We start from the raw sequence: 12,500 nt of genomic DNA, 5'->3' as shown, positions 1-12,500 counted from the left end.
TATATCTATCTATACATAATATATCTATATCTATACATAATATATCTATATCTATACATAATAATGTATCTATATCTATACATATCTATACATAATATATCTATACATAATATATCTATATCTATACATAATCTATCTATATCTATACATAAATATATCTATACATAATAATATATCTATACATAATCTATCTATATCTATACATAATATATCTATACATAATATATCTATATCTATACATAATATATCTATACATAATATATCTATATCTATACATAATCTATCTATATCTATACATAATATATCTATACATAATATATCTATACATAATATATCTATATCTATACATAATCTATCTATATCTATACATAATATATCTATACATAATATATCTATACATAATATATCTATATCTATACATAATATATCTATACATAATATATCTATATCTATACATAATGTATCTATATCTATACATAATGTATCTATATCTATACATAATGTATCTATATCTATACATAATGTATCTATATCTATACATAATATATCTATACATAATATATCTATATCTATACATAATATATCTATACATAATGTATCTATATCTATACATAATATATCTATATCTATACATAATGTATCTATATCTATACATAATGTATCTATATCTATACATAATGTATCTATATCTATATAATATACTATATCTATACATAATATATCTATACATAATATATCTATATCTATACATAATATATCTATACATAATGTATCTATATCTATACATAATATATCTATATCTATACATAATGTATCTATATCTATACATAATGTATCTATATCTATACATAATGTATCTATATCTATACATAATCTATCTATATCTATACATAATATATCTATACATAATATATCTATATCTATACATAATGTATCTATATCTATACATAATATATCTATATCTATACATAATATATCTATATCTATACATAATATATCTATATCTATACATAATATATCTATATCTATACATAATATATCTATACATAATCTATCTATATCTATACATAATATATCTATATCTATACATAATATATCTATATCTATACATAATGTATCTATATCTATACATAATCTATCTATATCTATACATAATATATCTATACATAATCTATCTATATCTATACATAATATATCTATATCTATACATAATATATCTATATCTATACATAATATATCTATATCTATACATAATATATCTATATCTATACATAATATATCTATATCTATACATAATATATCTATATCTATACATAATATATCTATACATAATCTATCTATATCTATACATAATATATCTATATCTATACATAATATATCTATATCTATACATAATGTATCTATATCTATACATAATCTATCTATATCTATACATAATATATCTATACATAATCTATCTATATCTATACATAATATATCTATATCTATACATAATATATCTATATCTATACATAATATATCTATATCTATACATAATGTATCTATATCTATACATAATGTATCTATATCTATACATAATGTATCTATATCTATACATAATATATCTATACATAATATATCTATATCTATACATAATCTATCTATATCTATACATAATGTATCTATATCTATACATAATGTATCTATATCTATACATAATGTATCTATATCTATACATAATATATCTATATCTATACATAATATATCTATATCTATACATAATGTATCTATATCTATACATAATGTATCTATATCTATACATAATGTATCTATATCTATACATAATGTATCTATATCTATACATAATGTATCTATATCTATACATAATGTATCTATATCTATACATAATGTATCTATATCTATATAATATATCTATATCTATACATAATGTATCTATATCTATACATAATGTATCTATATCTATACATAATGTATCTATATCTATACATAATGTATCTATATCTATACATAATGTATCTATATCTATACATAATGTATCTATATCTATACATAATGTATCTATATCTATACATAATGTATCTATATCTATACATAATATATCTATACATAATATATCTATATCTATACATAATGTATCTATATCTATACATAATGTATCTATATCTATACATAATGTATCTATATCTATACATAATGTATCTATATCTATACATAATGTATCTATATCTATACATAATGTATCTATATCTATACATAATGTATCTATATCTATACATAATGTATCTATATCTATACATAATGTATCTATATCTATACATAATGTATCTATATCTATACATAATGTATCTATATCTATACATAATGTATCTATATCTATACATAATGTATCTATATCTATACATAATGTATCTATATCTATACATAATATATCTATACATAATGTATCTATATCTATACATAATGTATCTATATCTATACATAATGTATCTATATCTATACATAATATATCTATATCTATACATAATGTATCTATATCTATACATAATGTATCTATATCTATACATAATATATCTATACATAATATATCTATACATAATATATCTATACATAATATATCTATATCTATACATAATGTATCTATATCTATACATAATGTATCTATATCTATACATAATGTATATATATCTATGATAAATATATGTATAATGTGTGTGTGTGTGTGTGTGTGTGTGTGTGTGTGTGTGTGTGTGTGTGTGTGTGTGTGTGTGTGTGTGTGTGTGTGTGTGTGTGTGTGTGTGTGTGTGTGTGTGTGTGTGTGTGTGTATAACTCACTGTAGGTGCTGAGCAGTCCTTCAAACTGTGTGATGAGCCCAACCTCACAGAGCTGCAGCAGGAAGCCTTTATCCTCCAGACCCGAGTACAGCCTCAATACAAACCCACACACCACCGCACACAGCTAGAGAGATGGGAGGGAGAGAGGGGGAGAGGGAGAGAGAGAAGGGAGGGAGGGAGGGGGGAAGGAGAGAGAGAGGGGAGGGAGGTAAGAACGGAGAGAGAGGGGAGGAAGGGAGGGAGGGAGAGGGGGGAAGAAGAGAGAGTAGAGAGGGAGAGAGAGAGGGGAAGGAGAGAAAGTGGGGAGGGAGAGAGAGTGGGGAGGGAGAGAGAGTGGGGAGGGAGAGAGACGGAGGAGGCAGAGAGAGAGAGAGGAGGGAGAGGGAGGGGAAGGAGAGAGAGGAGAGGGAAAGAGAAAGGGGAGAGAGGTGAAGAAGAGAGAGTGGGGAGGTATAGGGAGATAGAGAGGTAGGGAGGAAGTAAGAGAGGGAGGGAGAGGGGGATAGAGAGTGAGGGGAGGGAGATAGGAGAGGTAGGGAGGGAGAGGGAGAGGGAGGAGAGGGAGAGGGGGATAGAGTGAGGGGAGGGAGATAGGAGAGAGGTAGGGAGGGAGAGGGAGAGGGAGAGAGGGATAGGAGAGACATATTGAAAGATACATTAAAGGACGTAGGTCCTGTTAGGGACCACCTGGCTGAAGACCACGTGTTAAAGATCTAACCAAACATGACCACATGTTAGGATCTAACCAAACATGACCACGTGTTAAAGATCTAACCAAACATGACCACGTGTTAGGATCTAACCAAACATGACCACGTGTTAAAGATCTAACCAAACATGACCACGTGTTATGATCTAACCAAACATGACCACGTGTTAGGATCTAACCAAACATGACCACGTGTTAGGATCTAACCAAACATGACCACGTGTTAAAGATCTAACCAAACATGACCACATGTTAGTGATCTAACCAAACATGACCACATGTTAGTGATCTAACCAAACATGTTAGAGATCTAACCAAACATGTTAGAGATCTAACCAAACATGACCACATGTTAGAGATCTAACCAAACATGACCACATGTTAGAGAGCTAACCAAACATGACCACATGTTAGAGATCTAACCAAACATGACCACATGTTAGAGATCTAACCAAACATGACCACATGTTAGGATCTAACCAAACATGACCACATGTTAGGATCTAACCAAACATGACCACATGTTAGGATCTAACCAAACATGACCACATGTTAGGATCTAACCAAACATGACCACATGTTAGAGATCTAACCAAACATGACCACATGTTAGAGATCTAACCAAACATGACCACATTTTAGGATCTAACCAAACATGACCACATGTTAGAGATCTAACCAAACATGTTAGAGATCAAACCAAACATGACCACATGTTACAGATCTACCCAAACATGACCACATGTTACATATCTAACCAAACATGACCACATGTTACAGATCTAACCAAACATGACCACATGTTGGAGATCTTACCAAACATGTTAGAGATCTAACCAAACATGACCACATGTTGGAGATCTAACCAAACATGTTAGAGATCTAACCAAACATGTTACAGATCTAACCAAACATGTTACAGATCTAACCAAACATGTTACAGATCTAACCAAACATGACCACATGTTAGAGATCTAACCAAACATGACCACATGTTACAGATCTAACCAAACATGACCACATGTTAGAGATCTAACCAAACATGGCCACATGTTAGAGATGTAACCAAACATGACAACATGTTAGAGAGCTAACCAAACATGTTAGAGATCTAACCAAACATGACCACATGTTAGAGATCTAACCAAACATGTTAGAGATCTAACCAAACATGACAACATGTTAGAGAGCTAACCAAACATGTTAGAGATCTACCCAAACATGACCACATGTTAGAGATCTAACTAAACATGTTAGAGATCTAACCAAACATGACAACATGTTAGAGATCTAACTAAACATGTTAGAGATCTAACCAAACATGACCACATGTTAGAGATCTAAACCAAACATGACCACATGTTATCAACTATACAAGAGCCCCCCCCCCTCCCCCCATCCCACCACACTACTCACAGCCTGGCTGAAGACAGCATCTCGTCTGTGTGTCAGGGCCTGACCGTGGCAGGCTGATGCTGCTGCCCCCTGTAGGAGGACAAAGGTCATAGCACACCGGGCCCTCTCCACCGCGTCACTCACACACTCCTTCAGAGTCACAACGAGAGGGAGGAGTTGCTCTTGCCACGAAGGGGACAGGTCTGGAAGAGGGGCGAGAGAGACCTGCCAAGGAGCGCGGGAAGAGTCTGGAAGGGGGGCGAGAGAGGCCTGCCAAGGAGCGCGGGAAGAGTCTGGAAAGGGGGAAGAGAGAGTTCAAATCCATTTAATTATGTGTGGAACGAATGATTTCAGGAACTTAATAAAAGTTGCAAACAGAAATGGATCCTTCATTAAAGTTCTCCCCAATCTAGTAACCTTTCCATTCACTTATATATCTTTTCTTAAGGAACCAAGGAAGGAAGGATGTAGGAACCAAGGAAGGAAGGATGTAGGAACCAAGGATGTAAGAACCAAGGAAGGATGTAGGAACCAAGGTAGGAAGGATGTAGGAACCAAGGAAGGAAGGATGTAGGAACCAAGGAAGGAAGGATGTAGGAACCAAGGAAGGAAGGATGTAGGAACCAAGGAAGGAAGGATGTAGGAACCAAGGAAGGAAGGATGTAGGAACCAAGGAAGGAAGGATGTAGGAACCAAGGAAGGAAGGATGTAGGAACCAAGGAAGGAAGGATGTAGGAACCAAGGAAGGAAGGATGTAGGAACCAAGGAAGGAAGGATGTAGGAACCAAGGAAGGAAGGATGTAGGAACCAAGGAAGGAAGGATGTAGGAACCAAGGAAGGAAGGATGTAGGAACCAAGGAAGGAAGGATGTAGGAACCAAGGAAGGAAGGATGTAGGAACCAAGGATGTATAATATAATAATAATAATATATGCCATTTAGCAGACGCTTTTATCCAAAGCGACTTACAGTCATGTGTGCATACATTCTACGTATGGGTGGTCCCGGGAATCGAACCCACTACCCTGGCGTTACAAGCGCCATGCTCTACCAACTGAGCTACAGAAGAACCAAGGAAGGATGTAGGAACCAAGGTAGGAAGGATGTAGGAACCAAGCTAGGAAGGATGTAGGAACCAAGGAAGGAAGTATGTAGGAACCAAGGAATGAAGGATGTAGGAACCAAGGTAGGAAGGATGTAGGAACCAAGGTAGGAAAGATGTAGGAACCAAGGAAGGAAGGATGTAGGAACCAAGGAAGGAATGATGTAGGAACCAAGGAAGGAAGGATGTAGGAACCAAGGTAGGAAGGATGTAGGAACCAAGGTAGGAAAGATGTAGGAACCAAGGAAGGAAGGATGTAGGAACCAAGGAAGGAATGATGTAGGAACCAAGGAAGGAAGGATGTAGGAACCAAGGTAGGAAGGATGTAAGAACCAAGGAAGGAATGATGTAGGAACCAAGGTAGGAAGGATGTAGGAACCAAGGAAGGAATGATGTAGGAACCAAGGAAGGAATGATGTAGGAACCAAGGAAGGAACGATGTAGGAACCAAGGTAGGAAGGATGTAGGAACCAAGGAAGAAAGGATGTAGGAACCAAGGAAGGAAGGATGTAGGAACCAAGGAAGGAAGGATGTATTTCTGAAGTATTGCTACAGTTTGGGGCCGTACCAGTGTTGTGTGAGGTGGTGGTGACATCATTCTGTGTCTGTGAGGTCACTTCCTGTTTCCTGTTCTCCCTCTCCTGTAGCCGGTCCACCATGGCGATGATGCAGTTCAGACTCATAGCAACGTTAGCCCACACCCTGTCCTAAACACACAACGTTAGCCCACACCCTGTCCTAAACACACCACGTTAGCCCACACCCTGTCCTAAACACACAACGTTAGTCCACACCCTGTCCTAAACACACAACGTTAGTCCACACCCTGCCCTAAACACACAACGTTAGCCCCTACCCTGTCCTAAACACACAACGTTAGCCCATAACCTGTCCTAAACACACAACGTTAGCCCACACCCTGTCCTAAACAACCTGTCCTAAACACACAACGTTAGTCCCCACCCTGTCCTAAACACACAACGTTAGCCCACACCCTGTCCTAAACACACAACGTTAGTCCACACCCTGTCCTAAACACATTAGTCAACACCCTGTCCAACACATTAGTCAACACCCTGTCCAACACATTAGTCAACACCCTGTCCAACACATTAGTCAACACCCTGTCCAACACATTAGTCCACACCCTGTCCTAAACACACAACATTAGCCCACACCCTGTCCTAAACACACAACGTTAGCCCACACCCTGTCCTAAACACACAACGTTAGTCCACACCCTGTCCTAAACACATTAGTCAACACCCTGTCCAACACATTAGTCAACACCCTGTCCAACACATTAGTCAACACCCTGTCCAACACATTAGTCAACACCCTGTCCAACACATTAGTCCACACCCTGTGCTAAACACATTAGTCCACACCCTGTCCTAAACACATTAGTCAACACCCTGTCCTAAACACATTAGTCCACACCCTGTCCAACACATTAGTCCACACCCTGTCCAACACATTAGTCCACACCCTGTCCAACACATTAGTCCACACCCTGTCCAACACATTAGTCCACACCCTGTCCAACACATTAGTCCACACCCTGTCCTAAACACATTAGTCCACACCCTGTCCAACACATTAGTCCACACCCTGTCCAACCAACACATTCCAACACAGTCACACCCTGTCCAACACATTAGTCCACACCCTGTCCTAAACACATTAGTCCACACCCTGTCCAACACATTAGTCCACACCCTGTCCAACACATTAGTCCACACCCTGTCCAAACACATTAGTCCACACCCTGTCCAACACATTAGTCAACACATTAGTCCACACCCTGTCCAACACATTAGTCCACACCCTGTCCTAAACACATTAGTCCACGCCCTGTCCTAAACACATTAGTCAACACCCTGTCCTAAACACATTAGTCCACACCCTGTCCAACACATTAGTCAACACCCTGTCCTAAACACATTAGTCCACACCCTGTCCAACACATTAGTCCACACCCTGTCCTAAACACATTAGTCCACACCCTGTCCAACACATTAGTCCACACCCTGTCCTAAACACATTAGTCCACACCCTGTCCTAAACACATTAGTCCACACCCTGTCCTAAACACATTAGTCCACACCCTGTCCTAAACACATTAGTCCACACCCTGTCCAACACATTAGTCCACACCCTGTCCAACACATTAGTCCACACCCTGTCCAACACATTAGTCCACACCCTGTCCAACACATTAGTCCACACCCTGTCCAACACATTAGTCCACACCCTGTCCAACACATTAGTCCACACCCTGTCCTAAACACATTAGTCCACACCCTGTCCAACACATTAGTCCACACCCTGTCCAACACATTAGTCCACACCCTGTCCAACACATTAGTCCACACCCTGTCCAACACATTAGTCCACACCCTGTCCAACACATTAGTCCACACCCTGTCCAACACATTAGTCCACACCCTGTCCAACACATTAGTCCACACCCTGTCCAACACATTAGTCCACACCCTGTCCAACACATTAGTCAACACAGTCCACCTGTCCAACACATTAGTCCACCCTGTCCAACACATTAGTCCAACACATTACCCTGTCCAACACATTAGTCCACACCCTGTCCAACACATTAGTCCACAAACACATTAGTCCACACCCTGTCCTAAACACATTAGTCCACACAACACATTAGTCCACACCCTGTCCTAAACACATTAGTCCACCCTGTCCTAAACACATTAGTCCACACCCTGTCCTAAACACAACACACCCTGTCCAACACATTAGTCCACACCCTGTCAACACATTAGTCCACACCCTGTCCAACACATTAGTCCACACCCTGTCCTAAACATTAGTCCACACCCTGTCCAACACATTAGTCCACACCCTGTCCAACACATTAGTCCACACCCTGTCCAACACATTAGTCCACACCCTGTCCAACACATTAGTCCACACCCTGTCCAACACAACACATGTCCAACACATTAGTCCACACCCTGTCCAACACATTAGTCCACACCCTGTCCAACACATTAGTCCACACCCTGTCCAACACATTAGTCCACACCCTGTCCAACACATTAGTCCACACCCTGTCCAACACATTAGTCCACACCCTGTCCAACACATTAGTCCACACCCTGTCCAACACATTAGTCCACACCCTGTCCAACACATTAGTCCACACCCTGTCCTAAACACATTAGTCCACACCCTGTCCAACACATTAGTCCACACCCTGTCCTAAACACATTAGTCCACACCCTGTCCAACACATTAGTCCACACCCTGTCCTAAACACATTAGTCCACACCCTGTCCAACACATTAGTCCACACCCTGTCCAACACATTAGTCCACACCCTGTCCAACACATTAGTCCACACCCTGTCCAACACATTAGTCCACACCCTGTCCTAAACACATTAGTCCACACCCTGTCCAACACATTAGTCCACACCCTGTCCTAAACACATTAGTCCACACCCTGTCCAACACATTAGTCCACACCCTGTCCTAAACACATTAGTCCACACCCTGTCCAACACATTAGTCCACACCCTGTCCAACACATTAGTCCACACCCTGTCCAACACATTAGTCCACACCCTGTCCAACACATTAGTCCACACCCTGTCCAACACATTAGTCCACACCCTGTCCAACACATTAGTCAACACCCTGTCCAACACATTAGTCCACACCCTGTCCAACACATTAGTCCACACCCTGTCCTAAACACATTAGTCCACACCCTGTCCAACACATTAGTCCACACCCTGTCCAACACATTAGTCAACACCCTGTCCAATATACTGAAGAGAACAGGTCAACAGATCTTACCCACTCTTCTTCCTCGTCATACTCCGTGTGTTGGGGGATGGATTCCTGTCGCCATATCGACGGCCGTAACCCGTCCTGATTGGCCGAGGAGAGCCTGGGACCCGTCCCATTGCCGTGGGTAACATGGGCGTGTCCGTTGCTGAGGTGGTAGGCGGGCCTTGCGGTGTGGAGAGCCAACAGGGCGTTCTTTACCAGCTCATCTTTCAGAGCGTGAACAAACTGTTCAGTCTGCATAAGGGGTGACATAAGCTTTACGTAACTGACACTTGAAATACAGTGTCAGATCTCTTACTTAGGGATCTTTCCCGTCTGTACAGGAGAACGTGTTCGCGTGTGTCTCACCCTGTGTGCCAGGCTGTGCAGTATGTTCTGTAGTCGTTGGGAGTTGACTTCCAGAGCAGCCTGCAGTAGCTCCTCAGTTAGCCCAGAGATGAGAGGCTGGAGCTGGGAGACACTACTCAGTACCTCCCTGGCTCTGGAGCTCTCCTCTGGTGAGTAGGAGATACAACAATATGCTGCACTAACACTGGAGAGAAAGGGAGGATTGAGGGGGAGACAGAGAGAGAGAGAGAGAGAGAGAGAGAGAGAGAGAGAGAGAGAGAGAGAGAGAGAGAGAGACAGACAGACAGACAGACAGACAGACAGACAGAGAGAGAGAGAGACAGAGAGAGACAGAGAGAGACAGAGAGAGAGAGAGAGAGAGAGAGAGAGAGAGAGAGAGAGAGAGAGAGAGAGAGAGAGAGAGAGAGAGAGAGAGTAAAATGGAAGAGAGGTTTGAACACAACATGTTAATGGTGGTCCCCAGCCACATTAAAGTTGTCCATCTCTGATCTATAGGGTATTAATCACCTACGCTGGCTGGGGAGAATATGCTGCTTCAACATATAGGTCGAGATCACACGTACACACACCTCTTGTTGTCGCTGTCTGGTTTGTTGAGCAGCCTCTGTAGCCCACCGTGTTTAAACCCCTGGTAGTGATCAGCTGGTGCTCCTACTGTCACAACATCATACCATACTGTTGAGGAGGGGGAGGAGGGAGGGAGAAGGGGAGGGAGGGAAGGAGGAGAGGGAGGGAGGGAGGGGATGAGAGAGAGAAGGTACAAGGTGTGTTTAGGTACAATAAACTTCCACAGAGTAGGACACACACACACACACCGTACCTGTTCTCCGTGAGCAGGTAACCTGCATCCTCTGTGTGTGCAGGTTGACAGGTATAAACTCTAGATATCTGTCACTCTTACTACAGCTGGCCTTAAAGGAGCAGGACGAGCCTGAAACACAGAATATACTACAAATGAAATCAATAAAAGGATACAAACATATTAACCAGTACCCCAACAGACCAACCCTGGTCCACCAGTACCCCAACAGACCAACCCTGGTCCACCAGTACCCCAACAGACCAACCCTGGTCCACCAGTACCCCAACACGACCAACCCTGGTCCACCAGTACCCCAACAGACCAACCCTGGTCCACCACCAGACCAACCCTACCCCAACAGACCAACCCTGGTCCACCAGTACCCCAACAGACCAACCCTGGTCCACCAGTACCCCAACAGACCAACCCTGGTCCACCAGTACCCCAACAGACCAACCCTGGTCCACCAGTACCCCAACAGACCAACCCTGGTCCACCAGTACCCCAACAGACCAACCCTGGTCCACCAGTACCCCAACAGACCAACCCTGGTCCACCAGTACCCCAACAGACCAACCCTGGTCCACCAGTACCCCAACAGACCAACCCTGGTCCACCAGTACCCCAACAGACCAACCCTGGTCCACCAGTACCCCAACAGACCAACCCTGGTCCACCAGTACCCCAACAGACCAACCCTGGTCCACCAGTACCCCAACAGACCAACCCTGGTCCACCAGTACCCCCAACAGACCAACCCTGGTCCACCAGTACCCCCAACAGACCAACCCTGGTCCACCAGTACCCCAACAGACCAACCCTGGTCCACCAGTACCCCAACAGACCAACCCCCAACAGACCAACCCTGGTCCACCAGTACCCCAACAGACCAACCCTGGTCCACCAGTACCCCCAACAGACCAACCCTGGTCCACCAGTACCCCAACAGACCAACCCTGGTCCACCAGTACCCCAACAGACCAACCCTGGTCCACCAGTACCCCAACAGACCAACCCTGGTCCACCAGTACCCCAACAGACCAACCCTGGTTCACCAGTACCCCAACAGACCAACCCTGGTCCACCAGTACCCCCCCCAACAGACCAACCCCTGGTCCACCAGTACCCCCAACAGACCAACCCTGGTCCCCCAACAGACCAACCCTGGTCCACCAGTACCCCCAACAGACCAACCCTGGTCCACCAGTACCCCCAACAGACCAACCCTGGTCCACCAGTACCCCCAACAGACCAACCCTGGTCCACCAGTACCCCCAACAGAACAACCCTGGTCCACCAGTACCCCCAACAGACCAACCCTGGTCCACCAGTACCCCCAACAGACCAACCCTGGTCCACCAGTACACCCCCAACAGACCAACCCTGGTCCACCAGTACCCCCAACAGACCAACCCTGGTCCACCAGTACCACCAACAGACCAACCCTGGTCCACCAGTCCACCACCCCAACAGACCAACCCTGGTC

The 12,500-nt window shown here is 42.3% G+C and overlaps 1 protein-coding gene across 1 annotated transcript in view; it reads right to left on the bottom strand.

Moving 5' to 3' along the window:
• LOC124008432 (type II inositol 3,4-bisphosphate 4-phosphatase-like) overlaps positions 1–12,500 on the bottom strand; it is a 52,561-nt gene that overhangs the window by 25,599 nt on the left and 14,462 nt on the right. The window contains exons 7-13 of the mRNA XM_046319704.1: positions 11,033–11,143; positions 10,782–10,887; positions 10,213–10,396; positions 9,871–10,098; positions 6,606–6,744; positions 4,958–5,229; positions 2,833–2,956 (exon numbers count right to left, since the gene is read on the bottom strand). Of these exons, the coding sequence (XP_046175660.1) occupies positions 2,833–2,956; positions 4,958–5,229; positions 6,606–6,744; positions 9,871–10,098; positions 10,213–10,396; positions 10,782–10,887; positions 11,033–11,143 (1,164 nt within the window). The remainder of the gene's footprint in view (positions 1–2,832; positions 2,957–4,957; positions 5,230–6,605; positions 6,745–9,870; positions 10,099–10,212; positions 10,397–10,781; positions 10,888–11,032; positions 11,144–12,500) is intronic.

Source organism: Oncorhynchus gorbuscha, linkage group LG21 (genome assembly GCF_021184085.1).
Source record: "Oncorhynchus gorbuscha isolate QuinsamMale2020 ecotype Even-year linkage group LG21, OgorEven_v1.0, whole genome shotgun sequence".
Classification (NCBI taxonomy): domain Eukaryota; kingdom Metazoa; phylum Chordata; class Actinopteri; order Salmoniformes; family Salmonidae; genus Oncorhynchus; species Oncorhynchus gorbuscha.
This window is presented reverse-complemented; position numbering and strand designations above follow the sequence as displayed.